At 46.6% G+C, this 27,205-nt stretch overlaps 2 protein-coding genes across 3 annotated transcripts in view; one reads left to right on the top strand and one right to left on the bottom strand.

Annotated features, from left to right (window-relative positions):
* Positions 1–17,543: 17,543 nt before the first annotated feature.
* On the bottom strand, positions 17,544–22,575 carry DBI (diazepam binding inhibitor, acyl-CoA binding protein). Its single transcript, XM_016209802.2, has 4 exons — positions 22,484–22,575; positions 21,374–21,491; positions 19,256–19,318; positions 17,544–17,830 (listed from the first exon to the last, which is right to left on the bottom strand). The coding sequence occupies exons 1-4, from the start codon at positions 22,490–22,492 to the stop codon at positions 17,757–17,759; spliced, it is 264 nt and encodes an 87-aa protein (XP_016065288.1). The 5' UTR covers positions 22,493–22,575; the 3' UTR covers positions 17,544–17,756.
* A 130-nt stretch (positions 22,576–22,705) lies between these two features.
* Positions 22,706–27,205, top strand: part of C8H2orf76 (chromosome 8 C2orf76 homolog) — a 49,557-nt gene continuing 45,057 nt past the window's right edge. For both annotated transcript variants that reach the window (XM_087819903.1, XM_087819902.1), the window contains exons 1-2: positions 22,706–22,757; positions 25,189–25,275. The gene's annotated coding sequence lies outside the window, so the exon portion shown is untranslated. The remainder of the gene's footprint in view (positions 22,758–25,188; positions 25,276–27,205) is intronic.

Raw genomic sequence — 27,205 nt, 5'->3', positions numbered from 1 at the left:
TAAGAAAAATGTATGGGAAAAGCACTTAAAATTGAGAACATCCTACTCATCAACTTGGAAAAGTCGTGTTTCGTGGGGGAAAGAACCTGGGCCCCTCAGGCGCAGGCTCAGGGAGGCCAAGCATCCAGGTTTGCCTGAGGCTGAGCGGGTTTCCAGGATGCGGCCTTTCCCTGCAGACACCAGGACATTCCTGAGCAAACTCGAGGAGCAGCTCACCCTGCTGGCTCCTCTGAATCACTGTGAGCACTGAATGAGCACAGAGCCTGAAGACAGGGGACGCTCAGCGGGGGCTCCCTGGGGGTAACTGGCGCACAGGGTGAGCTTGGCCTCCAGGAGACTCAGGCTTTGGCATGGTTTGGTGTAGTTAAGGTAGCCACCCGGGGAACTAGGAGACCAGAAGCTTCCTGGCTTTCCTTGGGAGCTGTAGAAATTTAGGGAAAGCTTGGCTCCTGATGGTGGGGGAGGCCTGGATCCACATACGAAGAGTGAAGCTTTAGGACTGGGCTGGAATTAGGCCACTGACTATTTGCATGCCTATGCCCTTAGAATTCTATTTTACGTGCTGATTATTAAAATGTCTCTACAAAAGCAGAGGTAACCCCCTCCCCGTACCCATCTTCTACCCTTAACAATTACCAACGCATAGCCAGCCTTTATCTATATGCTACTACCTACCAACCAACCTGACCCCCACCAACCTTTGAATGATTTTTAAGCAAACACATGCTATTTCATCCATAAATACTTCTGTATGTATCTCTAAAATGTAAGCATAAGAGCTCTCTTAAAAATCAGAACTCAATATCAATGTCACACTCCCCCAATAGTAATTCCTTAATATCATCAAATATTCTATCAGTATTGAAATTTTCTAATAATCTCATCACTTTTTTTAAAAGCTATTTTGCTCAACTCAGGATCCCAACACAGTCCATGCTTTGCACTTAGTTGATTTGTCTCTCAGGAGTTCTTCCTCCCTCTTTTTTTTTTTTTATTGTTGTTAATCCTCACATGAGGATATTTTTTTCATTGATTTTTTTTTTTAGAAAGGGTGGAAGGGAGGGAGGGGGAGGAGAGAGATCTATTGGATGCCTCCAGCACCTGCTCAGACTAAGGCAGAGGATTGAAACTGTTAAGACTATAATTTTAGTTTAAATTGTTCGGGAAATTTATTGAATTAAGTCTGTAATAAGTGTTCAAACTTTTATAAAAGATTGTTCTCTAGATGTGGTTTGCTAAAATTTTGTTGTGTTTCACAAAAGCAGCATTAATTCCCATACAAGTGGTGAGAAGTGCTCCTCTCTACTTGCCAAAGCCCTTCTGACATTAAAATAGTCTGTCTACCGATATACATGACAAAGCTGATTCTAAATCCCCACATCTTTCACCTGGTAAAATAATTCCAATTAAGGTGGGTGGCAGACCTAAGCAAACCTTTCCCTCTTCTCTCTGGGCTCACACAGCTAGACTGCATCCTGGCCCCCCTTACAGTTGGTACCATGTGGCGAGTCTAGCCAGTGGAATGTTAACACAGGTGATGCAGGTCAGCTCCAGACCTGGCCCAGCAACCCCCCCCCCCCACCTTTCCCAGTGCACAAGCTGAACACAGAGCACCCCAAGGCTGCAGGGAAGGGCAGAGCCAGCAACTAGGAAGAGCCATCCGCTGAGCTGAAACCTGTTTTGGGTTTCTCATGAGTGAGCAATAAAATTCTATTGAATTAAGCCACCGAGATTTTTTGGCTTAACTGTTATAGCAAATAACATCATCTTAATTATGGCAATGGTGGATAGAATTGAGGATTTATTAATATACTTTATTTAGAAATATCTTTGAAAGGGTGGGGTGAAAGAAGGCAAGAAAAAGAATGAATTTTGACACCCATTCTTCCATTCATTTAACAAATATTTATTGAGGATTTATGTAGCTAAGCTCCGAGGGTACAGAGGTAGAGAATGCACAGTTCCTATCTCCAAGGACCTCACTCAAAGGGAGCAGGCAGTTGGGCTAAGAAATAATTCTCATACGGCACCAAGAGTCTTGTGACAGAATTATATCCATGTGGGTGGGTGGGATACAGGAGGGAGTTACCATTTGGAGAAAAAAAAGAACAACTTTTCAAGGGCATACAAGGGCGCCACAGCCTGGGGCCAGCTCGGCCTGTAGTTGGCCAGGGGGAGGTTGGAGTGGGAAGCAGTACCCAGAGGTGGGCCGGAAAGGCGGCCACCCCATCAGGCCTCACCAGGCAGGTGAGGCAGGTGGTGGGGGACAGGATTGAGCTCTACATAAAAAGCTCAAGACTAAGCAGAAATTTATCCTCACAGTGCCTTTTCCAGCCACCACAAGAAGCTGCAGAGTGAGCTGGGCAGCAGGACTGGAGTGAGTTTGTGGGGACCCCTGCAGTGACGGTTGGCATCGTCATAGTTCTTCCCGTGGCCTCCAGAGGGAGCCCCAGTGCTTCCTATGAAGGTTCGTTCTTTCAAAACACACTGTCTACTATGTGCCAAGAACAGCTCCAGTCCCACTGTCCAGTAGGCAGCAGGGACGACAGACACAAAACAGATCATTTCAACTCCAGGCATGTGACTAGCCCACCTGGAGGCATAGGTGTAGGATTTCATAGGAACTCAAAGGAAGGACTGGCTATATGTCCATAATAGGGAGGGAATTCTTGTCCCCTCCTCTAGAATTCGCACCCCCAAGCGCCTGTTCCTGCCACATAGTAAAAATTGCCCAATTTATTGAGCAGATGCTGGGTGCCAGGCACTTTAGATTTCATTCAGTACTCATAGCAATGCCCTTTCCAGAGGAGTAAAAGTAGTCTCAGGGAGGGGAAGTAGTGAGTGGCAGAGGCAGGATTTGAGTCCAGGCCCATTGGCACTGAAGTAAATCCCATACACCAAGCCCTTTATCCTAGGGTCGTTCTCACGGGGCCTGCACCCTGATGACCGGTCCCCAGGCCTTCTCTCCTGCAGACCTGGGCCCACCCTATCCCTGGGCCCACCCTACCCCAGGAGCAGCTGCAGCTTCTCTCTGCATGCCTCTCTGAGAACGGGGGCTGGCTCCCTCTGGACTGTCTCCAGTCCTCCTCTGCCTTCCTATGCAATGGTGGATAGAATTGCCTGGCCTCTTCCCTGGGAGCTGGGAAGTCAGGTGACCTTGCGACAGCTCAACCTTCTACTGCAGAGATTTCATGGCCATTGTCACTTGTACAGCTTTAGGTTTGGAGTTTCCAAACCTCCAATGCCTTCTTCTGGCTCTCACACAAATTCCACTCAATGTATTGTGTGCCTCAATTCTGCCCTCTCTGGGGTAATAACTTCCTGGCCCACGAGGACCTCTGCCTTTGAATGACCTATTATCACCATTGCTAGAACATTCTAGCCAACTGAGCCACCTGGCCAGGGCTGGATAGCCTATTTTGAGACATTCAAGTCTTTTGCTCACTTTCCCATTGGGTTATCTATCTTTTAAAAATTATTTTATTTATTGATTGATTTTTTTAAAGAGAGGTAGAGAGAGAGAAACATCGACTTCTTGTTCCACCTATTTATGCCTTCATTGGTTGATTCTTGTATGTGCCCTGACCTGGGATTAAAACTGCAGCTTGGTGTATCCAGACAATGCTCTAACCAACAGAACTACATGGCCCAGGCTGATATCTGTCTTTTTATTATTGATTTGTAGGAGTTCTCTATATGTTCTGGATAATCTCATAGGCTAGATGTATTACAAGCACATTTCCCCACTCTGCGCCTTGCCTTTTTACTCTCTTAATGGTGTTTCCCATTGTCATTTTCAATTTTGTTTAATGGAAAAAGTTGTTCCCTTGTTCCAGAACCAAACCTGGGTTTCCAGAAGGCCCTATAGTTACACAATAAAGTGCCCTTAGAAGAAGTGAAAGACGCATCCCACAAAGAATACACAAGTCTGATTCCAACTCCGTAAAGTTGTAGAACAGGCAAAACTAATCAATGGTGGAAGAAAATGAGAGTGATATTTGCTTTGGGAGTGTGATGACAGATACTGACTGGGAAGGGACACGAGAGAACATTCTGGATTGATGGTAATGTTCTACACCTTGATGGGGATCTGGGTTGCACAGGTGTATGCATTTGTTAAAACTTATCAGTTGGTACATTGAAGACACAGGCTGTCCCTCCCCCCCCCAAAATGCATACACATTTTAACAGCTGATAGCTCAATTTTAAAAAGGAAATGTATTTTAATAAACCCTGCCTTGATAATTATTCAAAGTATGTGCATACATTTTTTTGGGACACCCCATATTTGCATTTTATTGTATATAACTTTGACCCCAAAGAAATAATAAAACTGTAAACAAATGTTGGAGTCTACTTAATAATATACATGCTTAATTATGTAAGGGGAAGCTTACTGATGTCTGTAACTGACTTTGAAATGCATCAAAAAATGATTGAGGTTGCTGGGGAGACAGAGATAAATGGATGACTGCTGCATGGTAAAGCAGCTAGACTAAAATGCTGCAGTAAAATCTGTGTAGTGGCTACATGGGTGTTCACTGTAAAAGCCTTACTACTTTTCTGTAGGCTTGAAAAGTTCCATAACAAATTGGACAAAAATAAATAGATGAGTTGAAAGGCCTCAAAGTCTTTCAAAGTTCAGTGTGGCTGAAAGAACAGTCCGTTCTGGTCCAGGCCAGCTTTCCCCAGTGCGGCTGCCGCCAGGAGCTCAGGCCCTTGCTTCCCCTTCAGGGCTGGAGGCTCTGCCCCGCGGCTGCTTGCGTTGGGGGCTCTTCCTCCCTCGGGCCCAACACCACCCCCCTGCCACGCAAGCCGGGCCTGTGCGGGCGGCTGAATCTCTCGAGGGTGTGTAGTTCAGGGAGTTTTGCTTCCTCACTATCTGCACGGAGGCCCGAAAAGGCTGGGCGGTCGGGTTCCCCAGGTGCGTGTGCATGTGCGTGTGTGTGTGCGTGTTTGGCCCCACCCAGCACCTCTGCTGCCTCCAGGGGCTTCCTGAGTAACCATTTCACCAGTGACCTTGGTTAATGGAAAACATCTGGCCTGCTGCTCCTGGCAGAACTAGACTTTGGAGAGCAGGGCTGGAACTGAGAAAGAGAAAAGCGTGCGGGAAGAGCTCCCAAAGTCTAACAGGAAGAAAAACAAACGATCATAAAGTATGCAAGGTTGTGCAAGATGACAGAGAGAGAGAGCAAGCGAGCGCGAGAGAGCGAGCCTGTGAAGGAGCAGAGACCATGAAAGAAGGTCTTGGAGAAGGCAATGCTCAAATCTTTTTCACTTTAAGTTTCACCGAAACTGCAGGACACCATTTTTTCCCCTGTCAAATTATCAAAACAAAATAAAATTTTAAATGATAATATTCAATGTTGGCAAGGAGGTGATGATGAAAGATCACTTTTATAAATTACCAGAAAGAGCTTTTTCTGGAAATGATTTAACAATATGTATGAAAAATCATACATTTTGAATCAATAAGTTATATCCAAGGATATATCTATTCTAAGGGCAAAAAATCAAAATGTTTTCGAAGATCTGCATATAAAATTGTTTAACAAGTTCTAATGAGAGCAAAAATTAGATATTGCCCACAGGATACTAATTAAATTATAGTTCAACACTGTGATGAAAATATTAGGCAGACTTTTTTATGATAGACTTTTAGGGGAGAAAATCAAGTTATAGAACTTTATACACCGTGTGTGCTGGCAGACTAAGAGAGACTCTGTTCTCTTTTCCATAGTTTGAATACAGTACTCTGGGACTGGGATATGGAAGTGTTCACCTGGGAATGTGGGATATGATGTATTTAAAGAAACTATCATAAAAGGCTTGTGTGTGGGTTCAGAAAAAGCCACCCCAAGATATGCCTCTGTGATATGCAAATTATTCTGAGCTAGAGGCAACTAAGACCCAGCGGACTCTGCCCCACTTACCTCCCTATAGAATTTATGTGCTCATAAGATATTATCAGGGGTAACTTTACCTCTGCCTTGCTTATCGACAGGGCTGGACAAATTTCTAATTACTAAACACCTGCTCTTATGATCCTGCAATAACCCTTTGAATCCCCCAGGGCACCTTACTCCACCCCTAGCTCAGGATGTTAAATGTACCACACTTTACCTTTTGGTCTTGGAACCTCACATATATGTAGGGTCTCTAACTCTCACATGTATGTGGGGTTTCCATACATACATATGTATTAAATTTGGTTGTTTTCTCTTCTTTGTCTGTCTCACGTCTATTTGATTATTAGAGCAGCCGAAAGAACTTGAGGGTAGTGGAAAGTTTCCCCCTCGCTAACACTTGTTTAAACTCTTAAAAATCAGTTTGAGAATTCCTTTCCTTATAATATGAAGACAGTGAGGTCCCAGTTTAGGATCTTATTGATGAAAATGTTAAGTCAATGGGTAGAAGGAACAAAGACCACAGCTAAAGAGTGGGGTTCTGTCTGCATTGGGCTGGAACCAATGTATTGCAAAATTCCCGAGAGCATAATTGCAAGCCAGGAGTATAACTGCAAGTCTGTAGGGGTAAAGGTTGCTGCTATTGCCATCTTGCAATATCGGTGGCACTCGCTACAAATTCCCACCATCCACAGGGGAAGGGAAGGGTCACTGGAAGGGAGGGAACAAGGGAAGGGGGTTTCTACTTAGTGGAGCTCCTACAGTTTGCATTGCGATGTGAATTTTGCAACACTATCGCCCATCTAATCCTTACAGCAGGCCAGTGAGATGTGCGTTATAATGCTGTTGTAGCCAGGAAGTGACAGGAACCTATGACAAACTGGGTTAATCAAAAGAGGATGTCATGGTTCAGTTATCCAGAAAGGACAGCTTGGTAGAGATCTCACGTGATAAGATGTGAACCTCTGGCAAGTTATATTTCCCCAAAGTGTCTCATATCTCACAGGTTTTTCTTACCATGTGACTTTGATATCCGTCCCATCAAGAAATGGGGCCTGTGTTCTCTCTCCTTGAATTTGAGTGGGCTTATGACGATGGCAGAAGTGATGCCATGTGAGTTGCAAGGCTAGTTATGAAAGGTGATGCAGAGCTCGGTCAGTGTGATCCAGTGGTTGAGCATCCACCAGGAACCAAGAGGTCACAGTTTGATTCCTGGTCAGGGCACATGCCTGGGTTGTGGGCTCAGTTCCCGGAAGGGGGCCTGTAGGAGGCAGCCGATCGATGAAGTTTCTCTCTCATCGATGTTTCTGTCTATCCCTCTCTCTTCCTTTCTCTCTAGAAAAATAAACACACACACACACACACACACACGTATATTTTAAAAGGTAATGCAGATTCTGCCTGGGTCTCTTGAGACACTTCTGGAACTCAACCACAGTGCTGTGTGGAAATCCAAAGCACAGGAAGAGCCAAGTGTAGGTGTTCTGGCCGACAGCCAGCATTAACCGCCAGGCAGGTGGCTAAGGAAGGTCTGAGATGACTCCATCCCGCCATCATCCAGCTGCAGCCACATGAGCCATCCTAAACAAGAGCCACCCAGCTGAGCCCAGTCAAGCTCAGACCATGAAAATGATAATGAAATTATTGTTACTTGAGGTCGCTGAAAGAAATCACCTAGCTTTGTATCATTTTCTTTTTCTATTTCTGGGACATAAAACTTTTGAGGCCCTCAGATAACTAAAATGCAGTAGTTTCTGTTCCAGAATTTGGATCTCATACAATAGAATTTTACCATATTTACTTTATATGGACACAGTCCTGACTAATCACAAGATCTGTATGTATCACTTAAGAACTGCAATTGGGTGTGAGTGATAGTGTCCAGAAAAAGCTGGTTTAAACACGGGGGAATATTCTCTTACAGAAAGAAGTCTTCAGGTAAGCAGCCCAGGGATGACTAAATACTTCTTCAGAGTAATCAGCAATCAGGATCCTTCTATCTTTAGGTTTTCATCCTCAAGTTCTCCTCATGATTCAGAGCTCCCTCGATCATGTCTACTTCGATGTCTTTTTTTCTCTCATCATTCCATGTGTATTCTTCTGAAACGAGAGACTTGGTTGGAAAGGATGACTTTCACAGACCAAGGAGAATGTCCTTTGGTCAAGGGCGTGAGTGGTGGAGCTACATTGGTGACTTAGGGCTTTCCAGCTTCCAAGCCTATTCTCTATTCTAGATTATTATTCTCAATTTTTCTCTTCCTCCCTATAACAGAATTATATACTTATGTCCTTTGTCATGAAACTCTGTAATGTCTCCATTGGAGTAAGCAGAGTGAATATCTACCTTGTTGACTTTGGGCTTGGCCTTGAGACTTGTTTTAATTTTTAAAGTGTGAGCAGATATGGCCCAAGCAGAGTCTGTACACATCTGGGTTCAACCTCTTGAAATTTCTGCAACCTTCAAGGAGAAGAACATGCCTAGATAGTTGTTAGTTCAAGAATGAGGAGATATGTGAAAAAGATACAGACCCAAATCTCAAGTTGGAGTCAAGCTCAGCTAATCTCAAGAAAGTCCATAAGGGTCATAGCTGAACTGCTGCAGACTCATGAGTGAGAAACACATGCTTATTTTTATATGGCAGAAATGTGGGGATTATTTGTTACAGAGCATTGTAATAGCAAGGCTCTGACTAATACACCCACAGGCTGGTCAACTCAGGACAATTAAGAATACTGTTTGTTACTTTTTTTGTTGAAAATGACAAAAAAACAAGTTTTATCACTATGAAAAGCCCAGGGTAAATCTGGCATTTTATACAGCTGAATTCAGAAGCCAGATTACATTGCAGAGCTTTGTGTTTCTACCTACCCCTTGCCTCTGCTTCTCTTTGCATATTAACATCTTTTTTTTTTTTTTTTTGCTATGGCAGTAGCTTCTTTCATGCCACTGGGAAAATGACAACAAGCAAATCTAATTGATAATGTCCCTACAACTAGAAACTCTGGAGGATGGGTTTGGTTCAGAGATGGTCAGATAACCCAAGAAATCATTCTTCCTAGGATTTTCTTTCTTTTTAAAAAATAATTTATTTTTCAATTATAGTTGATATACAATATTATATTAGTTTCAGGTGTACACCCCAGGGATTAGACATTATATAACATACTAAGTGGTCATCCCAATAAATCTCGTACCCATCTGACACCATGCTTAGTTATTAGAATATTACTGACTATATTCCCTATGCTATAGTTTAAATTCCCATGACTATCCTGTTACTACCAATTTGTACTTCTTAATCCCTTCACATTTTTCACCCAACACTTCAACCCCCGTCCCATCTGGCACCATCAAAATGTTCTCTATGAGTCTGTTTCTGTTCTGCTTCTTCATTTATTTGTTTTTTAGATTCAATTGTTGATATTTTATTATTAATATTTTTTAACCTATTTGTTCCTTCCTCGTCTTAAAGAAGACCCTTTAACTTTTAATGTAATATTGGCTTGGTGTTGATGAACTCCTTTAACTTTTTCTTGTCTGGGAAGCTCTTGATCTGTCCTTTGATTCTAAATGACAGTTTTGCTGGGTAGAGTAATCTTGGTTATAGGTCCTTGCTTTTCATCACTTTGAATATTTCTTGCCACTCCCTTCTGGTCTGCAAAGTTTCTATTGAGAAAGCAGGTGACAGTCTCATGGGAGCTTCCTTGTAGGTATCTCTCTTGCTGCTTTTAAGATTCTCTCTTTGTCTTTAACCTTTTGCATTTTAATTATGATGTGTCTTGGTATCTTGGTGTGGGCCTCTTTGGGTTCATCTTGTTTGGGACTCTGCACTTCCTGGACTTGTACATCTTTTTCTTTTACCAGGTTAGGGAAGTTTTCCATTATTACTTTTTAAACCAGGTTTTCAATTTCTTGCACTCTCTTTTCTCTTTCTGATACCTCCATGATATGAATGTTGGTACACTTAAAGTTGTCCCAGAGACTCCTTACATGATCCTTATTTTTTTGGATTCTTTATTCTTTTTGCTGTTCTGATTGGGTATTGTTGGTTTTTTGTTTTGTTTTTTGCTTCCTTGTATTACAAACCTCTGTTTTTATTCTCAGTTTCATCTACTCTACTGTTTATTCCTTGTAAATTATTCTTCATTTCAGTTAGTGTATCCTTCATTTCTGACTGGTTCTTTTTTATGGTTTCCATGTAGATTTTTATGCTGTTGACATTTTCACTAAATTCGTCTACTGGTCCCCTAAGTTCATTAAGCATCCTTATAACCAATGCTTTGAACTCTGCATCTAGTAGATTGCTTTTCTCCACTTTGTTTAGCTCTCTTTCTGGAGTTTTGTTCTATTCTTTCATTTGGGACCTGTTTCTTTGTCTCTCTATTTGGCTGCCTCCCTATGTTTGTTTCTATGTATTAAGTAGAGCTGCTAAGTCTCCCGAGCTTGGCAGAGTGGCCTTATATAGCAGGTGTCCTGTAGGGTACAGTGGCACAGCCTTCCTGATCACCAGAGCTGGGCACTTCGGTAGGCCATGTGGGCTGTGTACACCCTCCTGTTGTAGTTGAGCCTTGATTGCTGTTGGCATCTCAATGGGAGGGATTTACCCCCAGGCAGATTGGCTGCAAGGGCTGGCTGAAGCCACCTTGGAGCGTCAGCTGTTTAGCCCCTCCCCCCAACAGAGCAGGACTTACTTCATTGGGGCTCTGGTGTCTGCTGAGTCTGCCCCTTGAGGATGTTGCTTGTGGAGATGGTTGGGTGGTGCTTCAACATGGTCTGAAGCTATCTACTGGGTGTACTGGCTCTGGGGCCTCCCAGGAGGTGCAGGCCAAAGTTAGCTACTACCTGTGTTCTGCCCTGGCGTGAGCTGCAGAGCAATCTGCAGGTGGCTGCTAATTGTGCTGGGCATGGAGGTGCCCAGGAGAGTCCAAGCTGTGAACCAAGACCAGCTGCCACTAGTGCTGGGCCTGGGGCCACTTAGCGAGAAGTACATGGCATGCTGAGGCCAGAATCTATATGTTTGAGATATCTTAGGAAAGTCTCAAACATGAGCCAAGGCAGGCCATTCATATGGAAAAGGCACTGGAAACAGCTTGGGTGGGCCAGCATGTTGGTGGTGCAGAGTCTCAGGATCACCAGGGCAGGGTGAACAGTGACAGCCAGGTCAATGGAGACTCAGATATGGCACCTGCCTGTCAGGGCTCAGAAAATGAACAATGGCCTCTGCTATCACTTCTATCTGAGAGGAAGCTGCCCCTCCAGGTCTCACCCTGATGCCAGACACTTCAATTCCTCCCTGTGTGTCTCTGGTGACTTTCCAGCTGCCACCCCAGAACTGGAACTCAGAGGGAGTGAATCCTAGTAAGTCTGTGCATGGGCCCTGTAAGAGTAACTGCCTGGGACTCCAGCAGCCCTCAGTCTCCCTCAGCCCAAATCCCTGCTGGTTTTTACAGCCAGAAGTAATGGGGACTTCTCTCCCTGGCACTGGAATCCTAGGTTGGGGGGCCTGTTGTGAGGCTGGGACCCCTCGCTTTTCAGGGAGGATCTCCAAAGCCGAGATATCTATCTCGATTTTTAACAGCCACACATGGGTTTGGGACCAGCCCATTCTGCATCTCTGCCCCTCCTGCCAGTCTCTATGTGGCTTCTTCTTTATATTCTTAATTGTAGGACTTCCATTCAGCTAGATTTCTGACAATTCTGAATGATGGTTGTTCTGTAGTTTAGTTGTCTTTTTTGTTTGTTTTTTTTAGTTGTATTTTTGATGTGGTTGTGGGTTGAGTACCAAATTTACCTATGCTGCTATCTTGACCAGAAGCCTTCCCTAGGATATTCATGCTGGAACCCTCAGTAAAAATCATCTCTACTATACAATAGGGCTGTGATGGGCTAACCCCCAAGAATAGGAGAGGGAAAATTATTCTTCAGAAGAAGGGGCGCTAGTCCAAGCATACAGTAATGAAAGTATACAATTTAAGCTTGGGGAAGTCTGGGCTACCTAACCAGCACCTTTTCAGTCTTAAAGCCCTAAAAAAATCAATTCATTCTTTATTCATTCAGGCTATTTTGTTGATTAATAAGAGCCATTATGCATTCATTTTTCTTTTGTGTGTATTAGACATTCATTAAATCCTCACTCAGTTGTGCAATGTAGAGATTATCCCTACTTTATAGACAAAATATTTGATACTCAGAGAGAATAAGAAACTTGCTCAAGGTCACAAAGAACAAAAGTGGCCATGCTGTGATTCAAATTCAAATCTGTCTGCAAAGCCCAACATATCATGCTGAGTGATGAATTGACAGCATCCTCAGGCCATGCTTAGGCAAAGCTGTGTTAAGGGCCCAGGTCATCTGCCCCTCCAGTCCCCTTCTATTTTGCAGTCCCCTCTTTCCCTTCCTTCCTTCCTTCCTTCCTTCCTTCCTTCCTTCCTTCCTTCCTTCCTTCCTTCCTTCCTTCCTTCCTTCTTTCTTTCTTTCTTTCTTTCTTTCCTTCTTTCTTTCTCTCACTCAAGGATATGTTTATTGATTTTAGGGAGAGAGAGAGAGAGAGTGATTGTTTGCCTCCCATCCGTGCCCCAACCGGGGATTGAACTGGCAACCGTGGTATGTGCCCTGACTAGGAATCAAACCCCAAAACTTTTTGGTGCCCAGGATGATGCTCCAACCAACTGAGCCCCCTGGCTGGGGCTGGTTCTCTCCCTCTTTCTCTCTCTCTCTCTCTCTCTTCCTTTCTCTTTCTTTAAAATTTTTTTTAAATTTTAATCTTCACCTGAGGACATGCTTTCATTGATTTTAGAGAGAGGAAGGGAGAGGGAGAGAGAGAGCGAAAAACATCAATGTGAGAGTGAAACATCGATTGGCTGCCACCCTCACATGCCCCGACTAGGAATCCAACCCCGAGTCTAAGCATATGACCTGACCAGGAATGGAACCCACGACTTTTCAGTGTACTGGATGACACTCCAATCAATTGAACCACACCGGCCAGGGCTGCTCACCCTCTCCCTCCCTCTCCCTCCATCTCTCTCTCCCCCTCTCTCTCTCCCTCCCCCCCCCCCCCCCCCCACAGCTCTACTCCAACTGGATGCTGATGCCCTGGAGCTGCTGGTTGATTTCTGAGTGTGGACACATTGGCAGCAACCCGAGCTCTAGCTTATTTATGATTTCAACCAAAGCTGTGCTAATTCCTGTACCTTTAAGGCCCCTGGTGTCCAACAGGCATGAACCTAATCAATTATGCACAACAAAGCCCTCCAGGCAATGGTGTTACATATGTAACGGGGGGCAGCAGGCATATTCCTTTCCTAGTGCTGCCACAGCAAATCACATCAACTGCGTAACTTAAAGCAACAGACATTTATTCTCCCACAATTGTGGGTGCCAGGAGTCCAGCTTCAGGGTGTCAGCAGGGTTGGTTCCTTCTGGGGACTGAGGGAGAATCCATTCTATGCCTCTCTCGTAGCTTCTGCTGTTGCCAGGAGCCCTTGGCCTTCCTTGGCCTGTTGCTGTTCAAGTCTGATCTCTGCCCCCACCTTCACCTGGCCTTTTTCGCTGTGTGTCTCTGTGTCTCAAGTCTACCCCTCCTTTCTCTGATAAGGACATACAGATTAGGGTCCATCTTAAATTCAGAATGATTTTATTTTGAGATATTTTATGTTAATTACATCAGCAAAGATCCTATTTCCAATTAAGATCACATCCACAGGTATGGTGTGTGTGGGGCCTTAGGACTCAGACATATCTTTTTGGGGGACACAACTCAACCCACTATAGCAGGGTATTTGGGGGCCTCACAAGTCGCACCCTTAGGTTACTTGAGATCACTGACCCCCTCCCTTCAAGTGCAGAGTCCTGTGTTATGTTTGACATCTCACCAATTTCCCTGGAAAAGCTTTATGGGGCTATCTTTACAGCTACAGAAAAAGGAAAATATTTGCAGCGGAGACTCATGTTTATTCATTGCTTAGCAAAGATACTTACCAAAAATCAAATCACAAGACAAAACTGTGGGTCTACCAATTCCCAGTCTTGCAAAAACTGAGCTGTATCCAAGGCAGGGAGGTGTTGCAAAGCAGGGGGTAGTGCCCAGAGGGCTCTCCAGGCACTTCCTTGCGATTTGTACCTCAGGACAAGGATAGCCCCTGAGTTATCTATCCTGAAGCGGCTTTGCTTACTTATTGGCCTGTTCTTAGTTACCCCAAGTCCTTTTGAAAGAGAGAAAGTTCTAAGCTCCTCTTCCCTGGGAGTGGCCAAGGGCAGAGGTGTTGTCTTACCCTGACCCAGGTCCCAGAGGCACAGCTTCACTACTGCCTGCCTCCCTGGACACTTCTCTTGACTCATCTCCAACTTCAAACACCTGTAACTGAATTCTAAATATCTTTAATCATCTGGCTGCTTAAACCACCCCCACATAACTTCCCAGCCTGACTTCCGCCAAGCCAGCCACCCCCAGGGCCTCCTCCCCCCCATCCTGAGGCTTTCCTTATCTACACTGGACACATGACCTTCTTGTTCAGCCTTTTACACGAAGAAAGCAAGGCTTTCAGAGGTGACATAACTCGTTCCACGTCTCTGTACCCTGGGCAGTGGGCAGGGCCTCTGGCCTGCAATCAGTGGTTGTTTCATATCCCACAAGCTGACTGGTCCCTAATCTATGGAGCTGATTCCCAGGCTTTGGGACCTAGGAACTACTTTGGTGTGGGAACATCCTGGGAAAATCTCTTACTTGCACGGTTGACCCTGGAATTATTGGAGCACTGCCAAGGTGGGGAGCAGCATTTCATGCCTCAGGGCAGGACTTGTGCCCACGGTGGGGAGGGAAGCAGAGCATGAGGATGCTGGGAAAGCCCCCCAGGCTGCTGGCCAGCTGCTGTTTGCTAGGTATTGTGCTAAGCACTTTACCCAACTTACCAGCCCATTGTCCACATGAAGTGTGGCTCCAAGATAGTGATTTAGCACCTGAGAGGCTGAAGTGGGCTTCACAGGTAAGCCTGTCACCAGAGCCAGATTGGCTTAAACAGTACCACGGGGATGTTGTGGGTGTCTCATACAGGAGAGGGTGAAGACTGTGCCCTACTCTGCCCCCATTGCTTCATTTGTTCCCAAATAACACCGTCTGACACACCCCTGGGCTGTGCATGGACATCTGCAGAAGCCCTGAGAGCAGGCCCAGCCCCGAGGCTGCTGGGAGTGTATTCTCAGAACACCATGCAGCATTACTTTTTGAGGAACTGGTACCACAGCTTTACAGTGAGTAGGGAGGGCCCCTCCCACGGCTTTACAGTGAGTAGGGAGGGCCCCTCCCAAAGCTGGCCAAGCCTCAGACGCACCGTTGGTACTCAGTACAGCTTTTCTGGCCCCGCTCCAGGAAAGCAGACATGGCTTGCTTTCCCAAGTCACTCTTCACAGCAGGCGAGGACTTTGCTGCATCTTACGCTAGCCCAGTGGGATGGGGTCACACTTGTCATCTGACTGGCAGTGGTGGAACAGAATTGAGTGGCAGCCAGTGATCACTAGAGGGAACGTGATGGAAGGGGGCGAGCAAGGTCTTTCTGACCAGAAAACTCTTGAGTTTGGATCCACTCATATTACTAGACCTAGTGCCACCCCCAGGCCTCGCAGGATTAAATCGAGAACCAAATCAAAGAAACTGAGTGGGAGCCTGGCCCTTCAGATTCTCAGCAAATGATGGCCTTTAATTAGAGGCCATGTCAGAGGTGGGCAGATGGGCCCAGGATCTAAGCCTTTCCACTCCCACAGTGGTTCTCAAGTCCACAGAACTACTGAGTGGTCATGATAGGATCTTAGCAGTGTTGCTGCCAAGTACCAGACAGCACTGTCCTTACCAGGGCTTCCTTAGGCAGAAGGAAGTGTTCTTCCTGATTCTGTCCTGAAGCGAGGCAGTGACATGGTCCCTGAGCACATGTCTGCCAGGCCCCAGCTGCCTTCCACAGGCCAGAAACAGGGCAGGATGCCGGGCAGGTGCTTCTCTGTCCACACCCTCTCCAGTGTTACCAAAGGAATGATAATTTGCTCCTGGACTCGATCCTTGACTCCGATGTTGTCAGGAAAGAGTTGATTTGAAAGCTAGTGGGAGAAAAATTCCTGCTCAAGTGCCACGCACAGAACATTGGCCCTGTGCAAGGAGCTTCTCACATAACCTCATATAATGCTCATAATCTCATTTTATGCTCTACCCTCTGGGGAGGTGTGCCAGGTACCTGGAGCCAGGTCTGTTAGGACAAGAAACCTTGACTTCGACTTTATTTTAGGCTGTTTTTCCTTTGGTTCACTCCTGAAACAGCCAGTAACTGAAGAAAGATGATCCAGGTATGGTTACAGGTGAGTAGCCATGGCTCCCTTCTGCCTCCTGTGGTGCTCATAGATGCCTGTGAGGTGGAAGAAGAGGACTGTAGGCTTCCTGCCAGCCCTGAGTCACATCAGCGCCAGGAAAGACTATCTCCCTCATAAACGAAACTGCTATTTGGGAAGTCACCTCACTTGGGCCACATGTTGGGGTTTTGGACCTTGACCCTGTTGTTTTATTGGAGCAACCTTCCCGTCACCCTGGGCCAGGCTGGAAGAACCGCTGTTCTCAACAGCTGTTGACCCATACTCCCCAGTGGCACCCCACCACCTCCGGTCAAATTCTGTGCTTTACATTTGACATGGAAGGTACACCCACTACAGCCACACGGGTTGCCCTCCTTGCCGTTTCTCCCACTACAGCCACTGGTCATGCCTGAGAGAACCTGGGGGTGCAGGCCTCTGAACCAGAGATCTGCACTTGAATGCTGGGTCTTAGTTTATTCACTAGCTCAGTGACCTTGAGCAAGTCACTCTAACACTCAGACCTCACTGTTCTTCTGGGATGAGGCTGAACTATGTCTAAGACAGGGCATGGGCGTTAGAGAGAACTGACTCCTACCTGGCCACAGACAGCTTCCCCTTAATTCCTTTCATCCTCAATATCCTCACCTGCAAAATGGGAAAATTCTTATCTCCCTGCAGGACTGTGCAAGTGACTGAAGGGGAACATCTGGAAAGGAGGGTCTGACAGCTGAGCTGTCTCTTCTTCCTCTTTTTTACTTTTCCACAACCTACATCTTCCAGGGTTCAACTCTAGTCTCTCTCTGCAGCCTAACCCTTCGCCCTCCCCTCCCCCAGTCCTGATCTCCCTTCCCCTGCTCATTTCTGCCTGCCCAGCTGCCTGTGGCCAAGCTTCCATGGCCTCTGGGATGCCCACAGCAGGCGCACATTTCATCCCTTGCTCATTTGCTCTGAAACTGTGGGCTGGATGGACCTGAGACAAACCTCAAACACCTGTCAACCCTGCCTTCCTCGGAGCAGGAGGCAGCGATGCTCCTGAGAGGGAGCTTAAGTACCTGCAGACTGAAGTCTCTGCCAGCCTGTCTGATGTGAGTGGCTGGAATCAGAAGGGAGAAGTGGGAAAGGCCACTCCTATAGCCCTTCCCCTCTCCACTGGAGGTGAGCGCACTCCAGGCCTGTCCACCTGCCTCACAGTCCCAGCAGAGGACAGGGGTCAGAGCTCAAACACTTCCAGATGAGATCTTTAGAAAAAGGAAGTGATATTGATTGGAACACAGTAAATTATTTCAAGAAACCAGACAAAAGACTTAAAGTACCAAATGCAGTTTTAATTGATCTATAGATAAAAACTACTCAGCAAGGTGAGTAACCATTTCCACTCCTTAATCTGTTAGAGTGGTATCCTGGACAGTGTTCAGGAAGGGGTTAACGTCATTATTTCACTTCATCTGTGGAATTAGAAAAACAAGGCATGATTATCAGCTTAGATAACATGCATGGCTGGCAGCCAAACCCAGTCCCTATATGCCATATTTTTTCTTCAGTTCTTCTACTTTGTTGATGTAAGCTTTCATGGCGTCTTCCTTGGACGTTCCTGTAAGGAATCAACAGATTGTTTGTCAGAGAGGCAGCTTGGTAGGTGAGCAGCAGCCTCAGAGCCCCAGACAGCCTTGGTTTAATGTTCTGAGGCTCAGTTTCTCACCTACACCTCCGGCACCTGGATCTTACTTGAAGAACTCGAGAAGCCTAGCTCACAGCGCTGCTCCATAAAGCGCTGAACCAACATGTGTGTGGCTGTCCTGAGGCCTGCCAATGGCCTGCTGGTATTGTGTCCCCACTATTGTGAATGAGTGATTAGCCTCAGCCTCGGGAGAAAGGTAGGGCCCTCTAGACAGGCAGAAGAGCCCAACATGGGGAGCCACGGTGGCTTTACTGGTCCTGCTGACTTGCGACTGGCTTTGACCTATCAAGTATTCCTCTGTTGGGCTCTTAACTCCCAGAGCTGTTAAGGTGGCAGTGAAACAGCAAAGCCAGGCACCCCTTTCTCCCCAGAGAGAAGCTACGAAAAAAGTTTTGAGAACTCTGAGCAAAAGCAGCTGGCTCTTGGAGGGAATGAGACCAATTTTTGCTTTCTTGCTGCTGTGTAAGAGACACTGACTTATATTCCTCAGAGACAGTAACATCTAGTTTCCTGAATTCCACAGTAAGGGAGAGATACCTGCTGGGAATCAGAGCACGTATGAAGCACTAGAGAGAGCCTGGGGCCCAACGATGGTATGGAAATGCCCAATGAAAATGGACAGTTGGATAGGCATTCCTGTTCCAGTTACTTGCAAATCCTAGGAGTGTTTTTATTGTATTCTGGCCCTTTTTGAATTCAAGTGTTTCTCTTTTGCAGGAAGACAGAGAGCTTATTCAGAAACTAGCTGCAAGAACAAAAAAGCTGGCAGGCACTTTAGTGCCAACTTTTAGGTCTTGCTGCTGCAGGTGGCACGTGATTAAGTCGGAGCTGGGACACTTCTTGGCTGCTGTTGCTTAGCATATAATAGCTCCATTCACTGAGCTTATGAGTGCCAGAAGCTTGCCATGCATTAGCTCATTCCTTTATTTTTTGTGCCTTTCTGGCTGGAAGGAAACTGGGGAGGGCTGCTTGGGCTATGGGGTCACTGCCTGGCCTTGTGGGGGAGAGGAGGTGTGGGCAGGAAACCAGCCCTTATTCTGAATATACATAAAGCTCTCGCCAACTATATCAACTTCCAATCTGTTTCTCAGTAGCCTGGTCCCTGTCCCTCCTCTCCAGATGATACCACTGCTTGGAGATGGTGCTTTTGGAAAAGACATTAATCGCATTAGGAGAAAAAGTAGGTGGCCCAGTTTTTTTCCATTCTGACACAGGTCAAGCTGGTTCCCAGCCTGTGCCTCACCCATTTTGTTTTCTCTCCTCTCCCCCTGCACTCCATAATCAAGAGTATTTCATTACTGGGAGGCACAAATGAGGGAAAGGGATGAGAACAGTTACCTTTCAGCTCATTCCAGGCATCCCACTTGGCCTTGCCTTTGAGGTCCAACATCCCAGGCCGTTCTTCAATGAGAGAAGGAAAGACATTAGATCTGCTTCAAGTTCTAATGGAAAACTTCATCAACCTTCTTACCAAGAAAGCCAACTTTTATTACACCTATCCTTCTACACTCTGCTATGAAGTTAAATGGACCAAGAACAGTATACAGAAATCCAAACTTAAAATCTAGAGAAAATAAGAGGAAAACTGTTCTCATTAGTTGAACAGTTGTCTTCTAAGTTAAATAACTCCCAAACTTCTCCTTCTAAAATCCACTCTTAAAAACACACAACAAAAACAAAAAACAAGCACTACTATATTCCATGCACATGGCTTAAAATCCAAATGCTCTAAAGGGGAATACTATAAAGTTCCCCTCCCACCCCATTTCTCTGTCTCATGCATTATTGTTTTCAGTTTTCTGTGTCCTTTTTTGTGAACTGTATGTTCATATCCTTGCCCCATTTTTCTACCAAATTGTTAGTCTATTTCTTGTTGATTTGTGGGAGATTTTCCTGAGGGCAAGATTTCTTTAAGCTGTACTATGATTTTATGCTTACAGACTTGTTATCAGTTGCACTTGGGAAACACACTCACTACTTCCCTGCTGACCTGTTCCCCTGCCATGCTGAGAACAAAGCCAAGGGGAGCAAACACAGTGCCCACAGCCTGGACCACTGTGCCAGAGGAACACATGTCTTCCTAAGTGCTTTCAGGGAAGCATTCCCAGGGATACCTGGGAGAAACTGCACTTGCAGTCATCAAACAAATCCTAGAATGGCACACCCCAACAGCCCTTTTGTGATGATGGAAATGCTGTACATTTGCACTGTCCAATTCAGGGGCTACTTGTTACTTGTGGAAACTGAGCTCCTGAATAGTGGCTTGTGCAACTGAAGACCAAAGTTTTGATTTTAGTTAATTTGAACTATTTTCAGTTTAAATTTAGATAACCACATGTGGCTAGTGGCTACTGTATTGGACGTGAAGCCCTAGAGTGTGCTGATACCTTCCTGATCGGAAAGTGATTGATTCCCAAGCCAGTCTACCTATTCTCATATGAACATGGGGTAGGGCCAGTCCCTGTGAAAATACTGCTTGGCAGAGGAGTAGCTCAGCCCCTCTGGTCACCCCCACTTCATCTCTCCTTCCCCTTCCCAGGAGGATACAGAGTTTATAAACCCAGCATAAAACTCATCTTCTCCATAAGACCTTTCTCAACTCAGCCCTCTGGGTGGACCCAAGTTTGATTTGGTATTGCACCACATCCTTACCTCTGGGCACTTCTGAATCCAGCTGGCTGGCAGCCAGCCCACCTGCTCTACCCATCAACTCAACTGCAGTGGAATTGGGGGCCATGCTCACCCTCCTGAACAGGGAGGGGAGGTGGTGACCTCCTTGTGTGGTGCCATGGCAACCACCTCTGAGTTCTTGCATGGACTAAATAGTGCTGTTGCGTCAGTATACACCTGAGTTTCAGGGACTTTGGGGGCAGAATGAAAACTGGTCAAGGCAGGAAAGGCAGTATTATAGAATGTGGTAGTTCAAACTATGGCCTCAAAATCTGCACCAAGATTTTTCAACAGGGTATGGTCACCAGGAAATATTTTAGCAGCAATGTTTCTGACCTGCCCCTGGAAGCCAACTGCCTCTCTGCTCCTGATTTAGGCTTGGACCACTGCCAAGTGCTCTGAGCTTTGATCTTGCCCATCTAGGGTGGAAGCAGTGTGTTTCAACAAAGCTACTACTCAGCTGAGAGTTTGGAGCAAGTCCCTTCTAAGCTGGGGGCCTCCACTTCCTCCCAAGTGAATGGGAAATGCTCTTGATAATCAGTAAAGTCTAAGATTTGAATTCTGCTACCTGAGCTACCAAGAACAGTGCAGGGTCTGTAAACCTGATTCAGGAACAGGATCGCTGGGGAACCTCTTCCAGCTTAAACCCCAGGAACATCATGAAAAATTACCATGCCCCACCCAAAGAGTAGGACCTCCAGCGGTTTTTAGTGAGGTTCCCAGAGTAAGAGTTCTGCTGAGTCAGCATCGATGAACAGGGACCTGCCCAACCTCACCTCAGCATACCTGTATTTACGTCACCCACAGTTGCTTGTTTGTAGCGGCTGTAGATGAACAGCATCTCATCGTCTGCTGGCTTGGTCTTGAGGTGCTTAACCTCCTCAGCAGCTTTGTCAAACTCAGCCTAAATGCCAGGGAGAGGAGAGGGCTGAATACAGCTCAGTAATGGGAAGGGAGGAGTTGCAAAGGCAGCACTCCCTCAAGTCTCCCCTCTTCTCTACAACGGGGCAGCTAGAAAGATTCAGCAAAACAAAGAAGGGATGTGCACAGGTTCACTTATTCGATCAACAACTATGTTAAGGGAGCTCGCTCTATGCCAGATGCCAGGTACTGGAAATACAGTGAAGGAGACAGGCTGCGCCTGCCTGCAGTGGGAGCGCACTCGGCAGGAAAAGCACCGTGGCCAACGGCCTGGCCACTGCCGAGTCGCGCTGGGGAACGGCTGGGGTCCCAGGGAAGCCCTGACCTGCGACAGGGGTAGCACAGGTGCCCGACGCAGCTCAGAAGGGGACAGGATATGAGTACGGCAGGGTCAGGGGCCTGAGTCCGTTGGCGCCCTTCCCTTGGGGTCGGGAACCTCTGTCCCAGTGCCGGACAGGAGAGCGAAGGGAGGAGCCAAAGGTCGCCCAGCACAGCTCGGCCTCGGAAGAGCGGCCACATTCAAGGGAGGGAAAGGCCCCCGGGTCACCTCTCCCCGGCGCACGCCGGACACGCGGCCCCTACTTCTCCTGACCTCCAGGCTCCCAGCCACCGCCCCCGGCTTCCCCATTCCGCACGGCGCCCTTACTCTCCCGGGCCTTCCGGGCAGGGGACTCGGTCCCCCCGCTCCTTCAATCCGTGCACCGTTCTACCTCGGACCCTGGCCTCCGACCCCTATCCCTGCTTCGCCGCGAAGTCCACTCGATGGGCAACTCCCCAGCGGTGGCGGGTGGACAGCGGCGCCGGGCGCCCCAAGTCGGGAAGTTGCGCTCACGAGGCGCTCGGTCCAGAGTCAGGGCTGGGCAGGGTCCAGGAGGAGGAGCGGGCCGGGGAGAGCGCCCTTTCAGGGTTCTGCCTGCGGGATGGTGCCCCCGCTCCCCGCCCCGCGGCACTTTCGCTGCCGGGCTCGCGTCCTACCTGAGACATGCCGGCGGGGTGAGCTGCAGCGACGGCGGGGAGCTAGCGGAGGCGGCGGAGCGGGGAGAAGCGGCGCCTGACTCGTCCGGCCGCGGCTTTAGGAGCTCAGTCGCGGGCGTCCCCAAGTTGGCTCGTGCGAGCGAACGGCAGCCAATCGGAAGCCAGCTCTGCGCTAGGGCGTGGCCGTCCTCTGCGGCGCGGCCAGCCCCGCCCGGACGCACGCGGGTCGGCGCGCGCACGCGCAGGCGGGCGCCGAAGGGAACTCCGGGAGCAGGTGGGGACCGCGGAAGTGGGGCGCTGGCGGTGGAGAGGGCGCTTCGCTTCCCGCGGGCTCATTCCCGGCGCGCTGCGGGGAGTGGCCCGCAGGACAGAGGAGAGGGGTGGAGGTTGAAGAGCAGACGCTTAAATTTGCTTCATTAAATCCTGTGTCTGGCGGGATGGAGGAGGCCGGAAGCTGCTCCTCAGGATGGGTAGCCTCTCAGGCTTGGGGGGCGAGTGGGCCCCGCCCGTCGCAGGAATGGGGAGGAGGTGCCCGGGGAATTCGCGCCGGTGGGCCCCTGAACTGGTCCCAGAAGGGCGAAGCCGGGGCCCTCATTCCCGCGGCTTTGCAGCCCTGCGTTGCACATTTTTGTTTGTGGTGCGGTTCTCCATCTCGTGCATTGAAGGCAGGGACAGCGTCTTATTTATTTTGACTTTAACAGACTCGACCCGGGCCTGGTGTCCAGCAAATACCTTTTAAATGAAGGACACTTTGATTCATTTACAAATAGGTACTCGACTCTTGTCAGATAACTCGCACCTTGTTGGCCTTGGGGATACAGCAGTGAACAAAAAAATTCTTGCATTTGTAGAACTTACCTTGGGAATATTAGTTAATAAAATGAGTTAAAAAGAAAGTGTGCTAGAGGATGGGGAGTTGGAAGTTTACAGTTTTACTTGGGAGGGGCGGGTGGGGGGTTAACGGAAGGTGACATTGAGAAAGACCCTCGAGGAGAGGAGAGAGAATTCCAGACAGAAAACTCCGGCAAGGGTGTGAGCAGGACGGAGGAGGGAGGAGGGAGTGGCACGAGCCGAGGCGGGAGAGTTAGGGAGGTGGCAGGCTGGCTAGATGATGCAGAGCTTGACCTTTATAGGAACTCGACTTTTATTCTGAGTGAGATGGAAAGTCAGAGCCTTTTGAGCAGAGGATCGATCATGAGACTGAGGGAGGCAGGTCTTTGCAGGCTTGCTGCAGAGGCTGATGTTCTCCATGGGAACTGAAAGCGGCACAGGTGAATGGGAGAGTTTGAGGGTGATGTCTAAGAGACAAAGGGAGAATTTCCTGGTGGTTACAAAGGAGTGAGTGAAGGGAGGGAATTGATGGAAAATTCTCTGGAGATCATTAAAAAGGGAGATCATTCCTTTCCCATTCCTAATATGTGACAAGAAGACTGGACTACAAATTTTCTCCCATTTACAACTGTAGTTGTTTAGAAAGAAAAGCCAGGTGGAAGCTTTCAGAAGTAACTTTCTAACTTAATGTAGGTCAGGCTTTATAAAATGGAAGTGGAGGCCCAATAGCAAGGAACAAATCTAGAGTCTTTATGAATAATTTTGTTTGAGAAAGCAAAGTCAAGCAAATCAACAAAAGTCTCAGACTTAAATTTGAAGAAATTACATTTGAATTGCAAGAAATGTGGGTTTCTTCGAAAGTGACAATTCAGAGCTGTTTTTTCCCCTCTGAGGCCCAGATAAAGCCTGGATTCATTTTTGCCCCATCATTTGGTGCTTGTAGCTTCCTTGATGGAAATTCAGATTATTGTCTGTATGGTTCAGATTTGCAGTTAACTGTATCTGCTAGTCAGTAGGTTTTAACATTAGGTTATTATGTTTGGCATATTTGAAAAGATTAGGTACCTCTAATAATGTAATTTTTAAAATGTACCTCAAAAATTGGTTGGAGTTAAAAATTGTGGAAAGCAAGATTAGGGTTTTATCTTGGCAGTCTCCAATTCAAGTGGGGTTGATTGATTTAGTGGTTGCTTGTTTGAAATCTATTTCACTTTCCTAAAAGAAAAACATGTTCCACAAGGTAGTTTTGTGCCCAAGTGAGTCTACAAAAGTTGCTTAAAGCAACTGAAGTATGGTACTAGTAAGGATTGTGGAGCCCAGGGAGCAGGGTGCTAAGTGATCTGGACAGGGAGGAGAAGGAGGGAGTGTCTTTCTTTACTACAGAGCCCACCCTAGGCCAAGTTTTGAAATACCTGAAGGCACACTTTTTTTTTTTTTACATAATTTCTTTTTTTTAATATGAGAGGAAAGGAGAGGGAGAGAGAGAGATAGAAACATCAATGATGAGAGAGTCATTGATTGAGCTCGCAACCCAGGCATGTGCCCTGACCAGGACTCGAACCCCGATCGCCTGGATCCCAGGTCGATGCTCAACTGCTGAGCCACGCCCGGCTGGGCTGAAGGCACGCTTTTTATCCTACTTCCTGCTTCCTTCCCTCACTTCTCAGTGACCCATTTTTTGTAATCTCTACCTATGGAAATGCTTCCCTAAGCCCTCCACATACCACTTCTACTCTAGGGATTTGGAATGGCATATAGCTTTTAACATAGAGATAGTACCAATCCAGCTTCTGGGATTTAATTTTTAAAAATAAATTTTAGAGTATATTTGGGGCCATTAAATTATATGAATTTTTAATTCTATATTTTGACAGTGTTGGAAAGGAAATTGCTCTACATATCTGAAGAAAGTGCAAGATCCTCAGCTCTGTTTATATACTTGTTAGCAACTGTCACACTTTGTAAGTATTTTATTAACAATTATTTTTTATTTTAATTTATTATTCTGTCTGAACCCCCTCTACATAAGCCAGGGAGGATAGGAGTCATTATATATTGGTCAATGCCTATCTTCAAGTGCCTGGCACTTCTTAGATACTCAACTAATGGTAATTGAATGAACGGCATGCTTTTCTGTCTATGAAATGTATTCCTTCTGATTAGCCATGAACTGGAAACCAGTAGTTTATTAGAACTGAATGTGAAGCTATGGGCTAGATTACTGTGGATGAACTCTGGTGCAAGGACCGTGTAATCCATTTGTGGAGACTTCCCAGGCTTGGAAACAGACCGCCTGAAATGTTGAGGGAGGATGGGGAACCGGATGAGCCAGTCAGCCTCATCTACCCTTGCAGTTAGTAGAGAGGCTGTGTCATTGCACAGCTTGCCCTCGCTGTCTTGGGATACCACCTTGGACCATGCAGAGGCTTCGCTTGCTGGGTCTCCGTGTGAAAGCTGAGGGAGGTAAGAGCTGAGGGGAATGGGTAAGAATGCAGCAAACCTTTTCCCGTCTCTCTCCCCCCTTTCTCTTTTATGTCTTTTCCTTTCCTGATAGCTTAACTGTAGTGAGAGGAATGGTAGCTGGAGTCTTACCTACTCCTTAGGACCCCTTTGCCGTTCTCCTCGGGTGTGCACATTCAGAGGGATTGCAGCAAGTTGGGTATGAGAGAAGAGTGTGAGTGTGTGTGTGTGTGTGTGTGTGTGTGTCACACACATGTGTGATCTCCGTTCCCCTCTCCTGTTTCTGCCCAGAAACAGGTGGGGTGGTGGTTTGGGCTGAGGTGTGATGTGGAGACCAGGGAAGCAGGGGTTCTATTGAGGATGAGTTTTATACTGGCTGGGAGTAAGGCAGAGAAGAAGACTTTCTTTAGAATTACTTGAATGTAAGTTGGTCATACACTGGTCAGGTGCTGCCTGTTTTCTGTTTAGAAATTTCTATGACTATGGGCAGGAATGATGAAGCGCCTTATGATACTTGAGTCCAGTACTGCAGTTCTTGTTCAGCTTCATTAGAAAGTATAAATTCTCTACTGAATCTACACTGTCTCCTCCTTTGTCTGTTTCCTTAGCACCTAGTTACACATGATAAGCACTTGGCAGATGCTTTGGAATTAGGTTGTTAGAGGTGATTTTCCTTGTCCTGTCAACAAGAAAATTAGAAAGATTAAAATTGGATGACAAATGCTTTGGCTGATAATTTCCATGGAGAACAAATGCCATTAAAAAAACACACCCTTTAGCCCTAATGGTTTGGCTCAGCGGTTAGAACGTTGACCCTCAGACTGAAGGGTCCCAGGTTTGATTCCGGCCAAGGGCATGTACCTCAGTTGCAGGCTGGATCCCCTTGGGGCTTGTGCAGGAGGCAACCAATCAATACCTCTCTCAGATCAATGTTTCTCTCTCTCTCTCCCTCCCTTCCACTCTCTCTGACGAGCAATGGAAAAAATATCCTCTGGTGAGGATTAAAAAACCCAAAAACCCTTTATTTTTATTTTGAGATAATACCATAAAAAACCCTAATTTTTATTTTGAGATAATTGTAGATTTGTGTGCAGTTGTTAAAGAACAGGGATCCCTGTATTCTTTACCCATTTTCTCCCAATGGTAACATCTTGCAAAACTCTATAATACTTACCACCATCAGTATGTTGACATGGGTATATTTAAGGTACAGAACATTTACATCATCAAGGATCCCTCATATTACCCCGTGATTGCCACACCACTTCCCTCTTGCCTTTACCCCCTCTTAGCTCTTGGTAACCAAGAGTTTGTTCTCTGTTCTATAATTTTGTCATTTCAAGAATGTTATCTAAGTGAAATCATGTCATTTGTAACCTTTGACATTGGCTTTTTCACTCAGCATAATTCTCTGGTGATTCATCCAGGTTG

Source organism: Miniopterus natalensis, chromosome 8, assembly GCF_054644295.1.
Source record: "Miniopterus natalensis isolate mMinNat1 chromosome 8, mMinNat1.hap1, whole genome shotgun sequence".
In the NCBI taxonomy this organism is placed as follows: Eukaryota; Metazoa; Chordata; class Mammalia; order Chiroptera; family Miniopteridae; genus Miniopterus; species Miniopterus natalensis.
This window is presented reverse-complemented; position numbering and strand designations above follow the sequence as displayed.

What these genes read in the sequence shown, in the direction of transcription:
- DBI (XM_016209802.2), bottom strand. An exon ending in TGTGGGTGACGTAAATACAG is followed by an intron (nt 19,319 to 21,373) that starts GTATGCTGAGGT and finishes CTCTCATTGAAG; the next exon opens with AACGGCCTGGGATGTTGGAC. An exon ending in TGCCTGGAATGAGCTGAAAG is followed by an intron (nt 17,831 to 19,255) that starts GTAACTGTTCTC and finishes GATTCCTTACAG; the next exon opens with GAACGTCCAAGGAAGACGCC.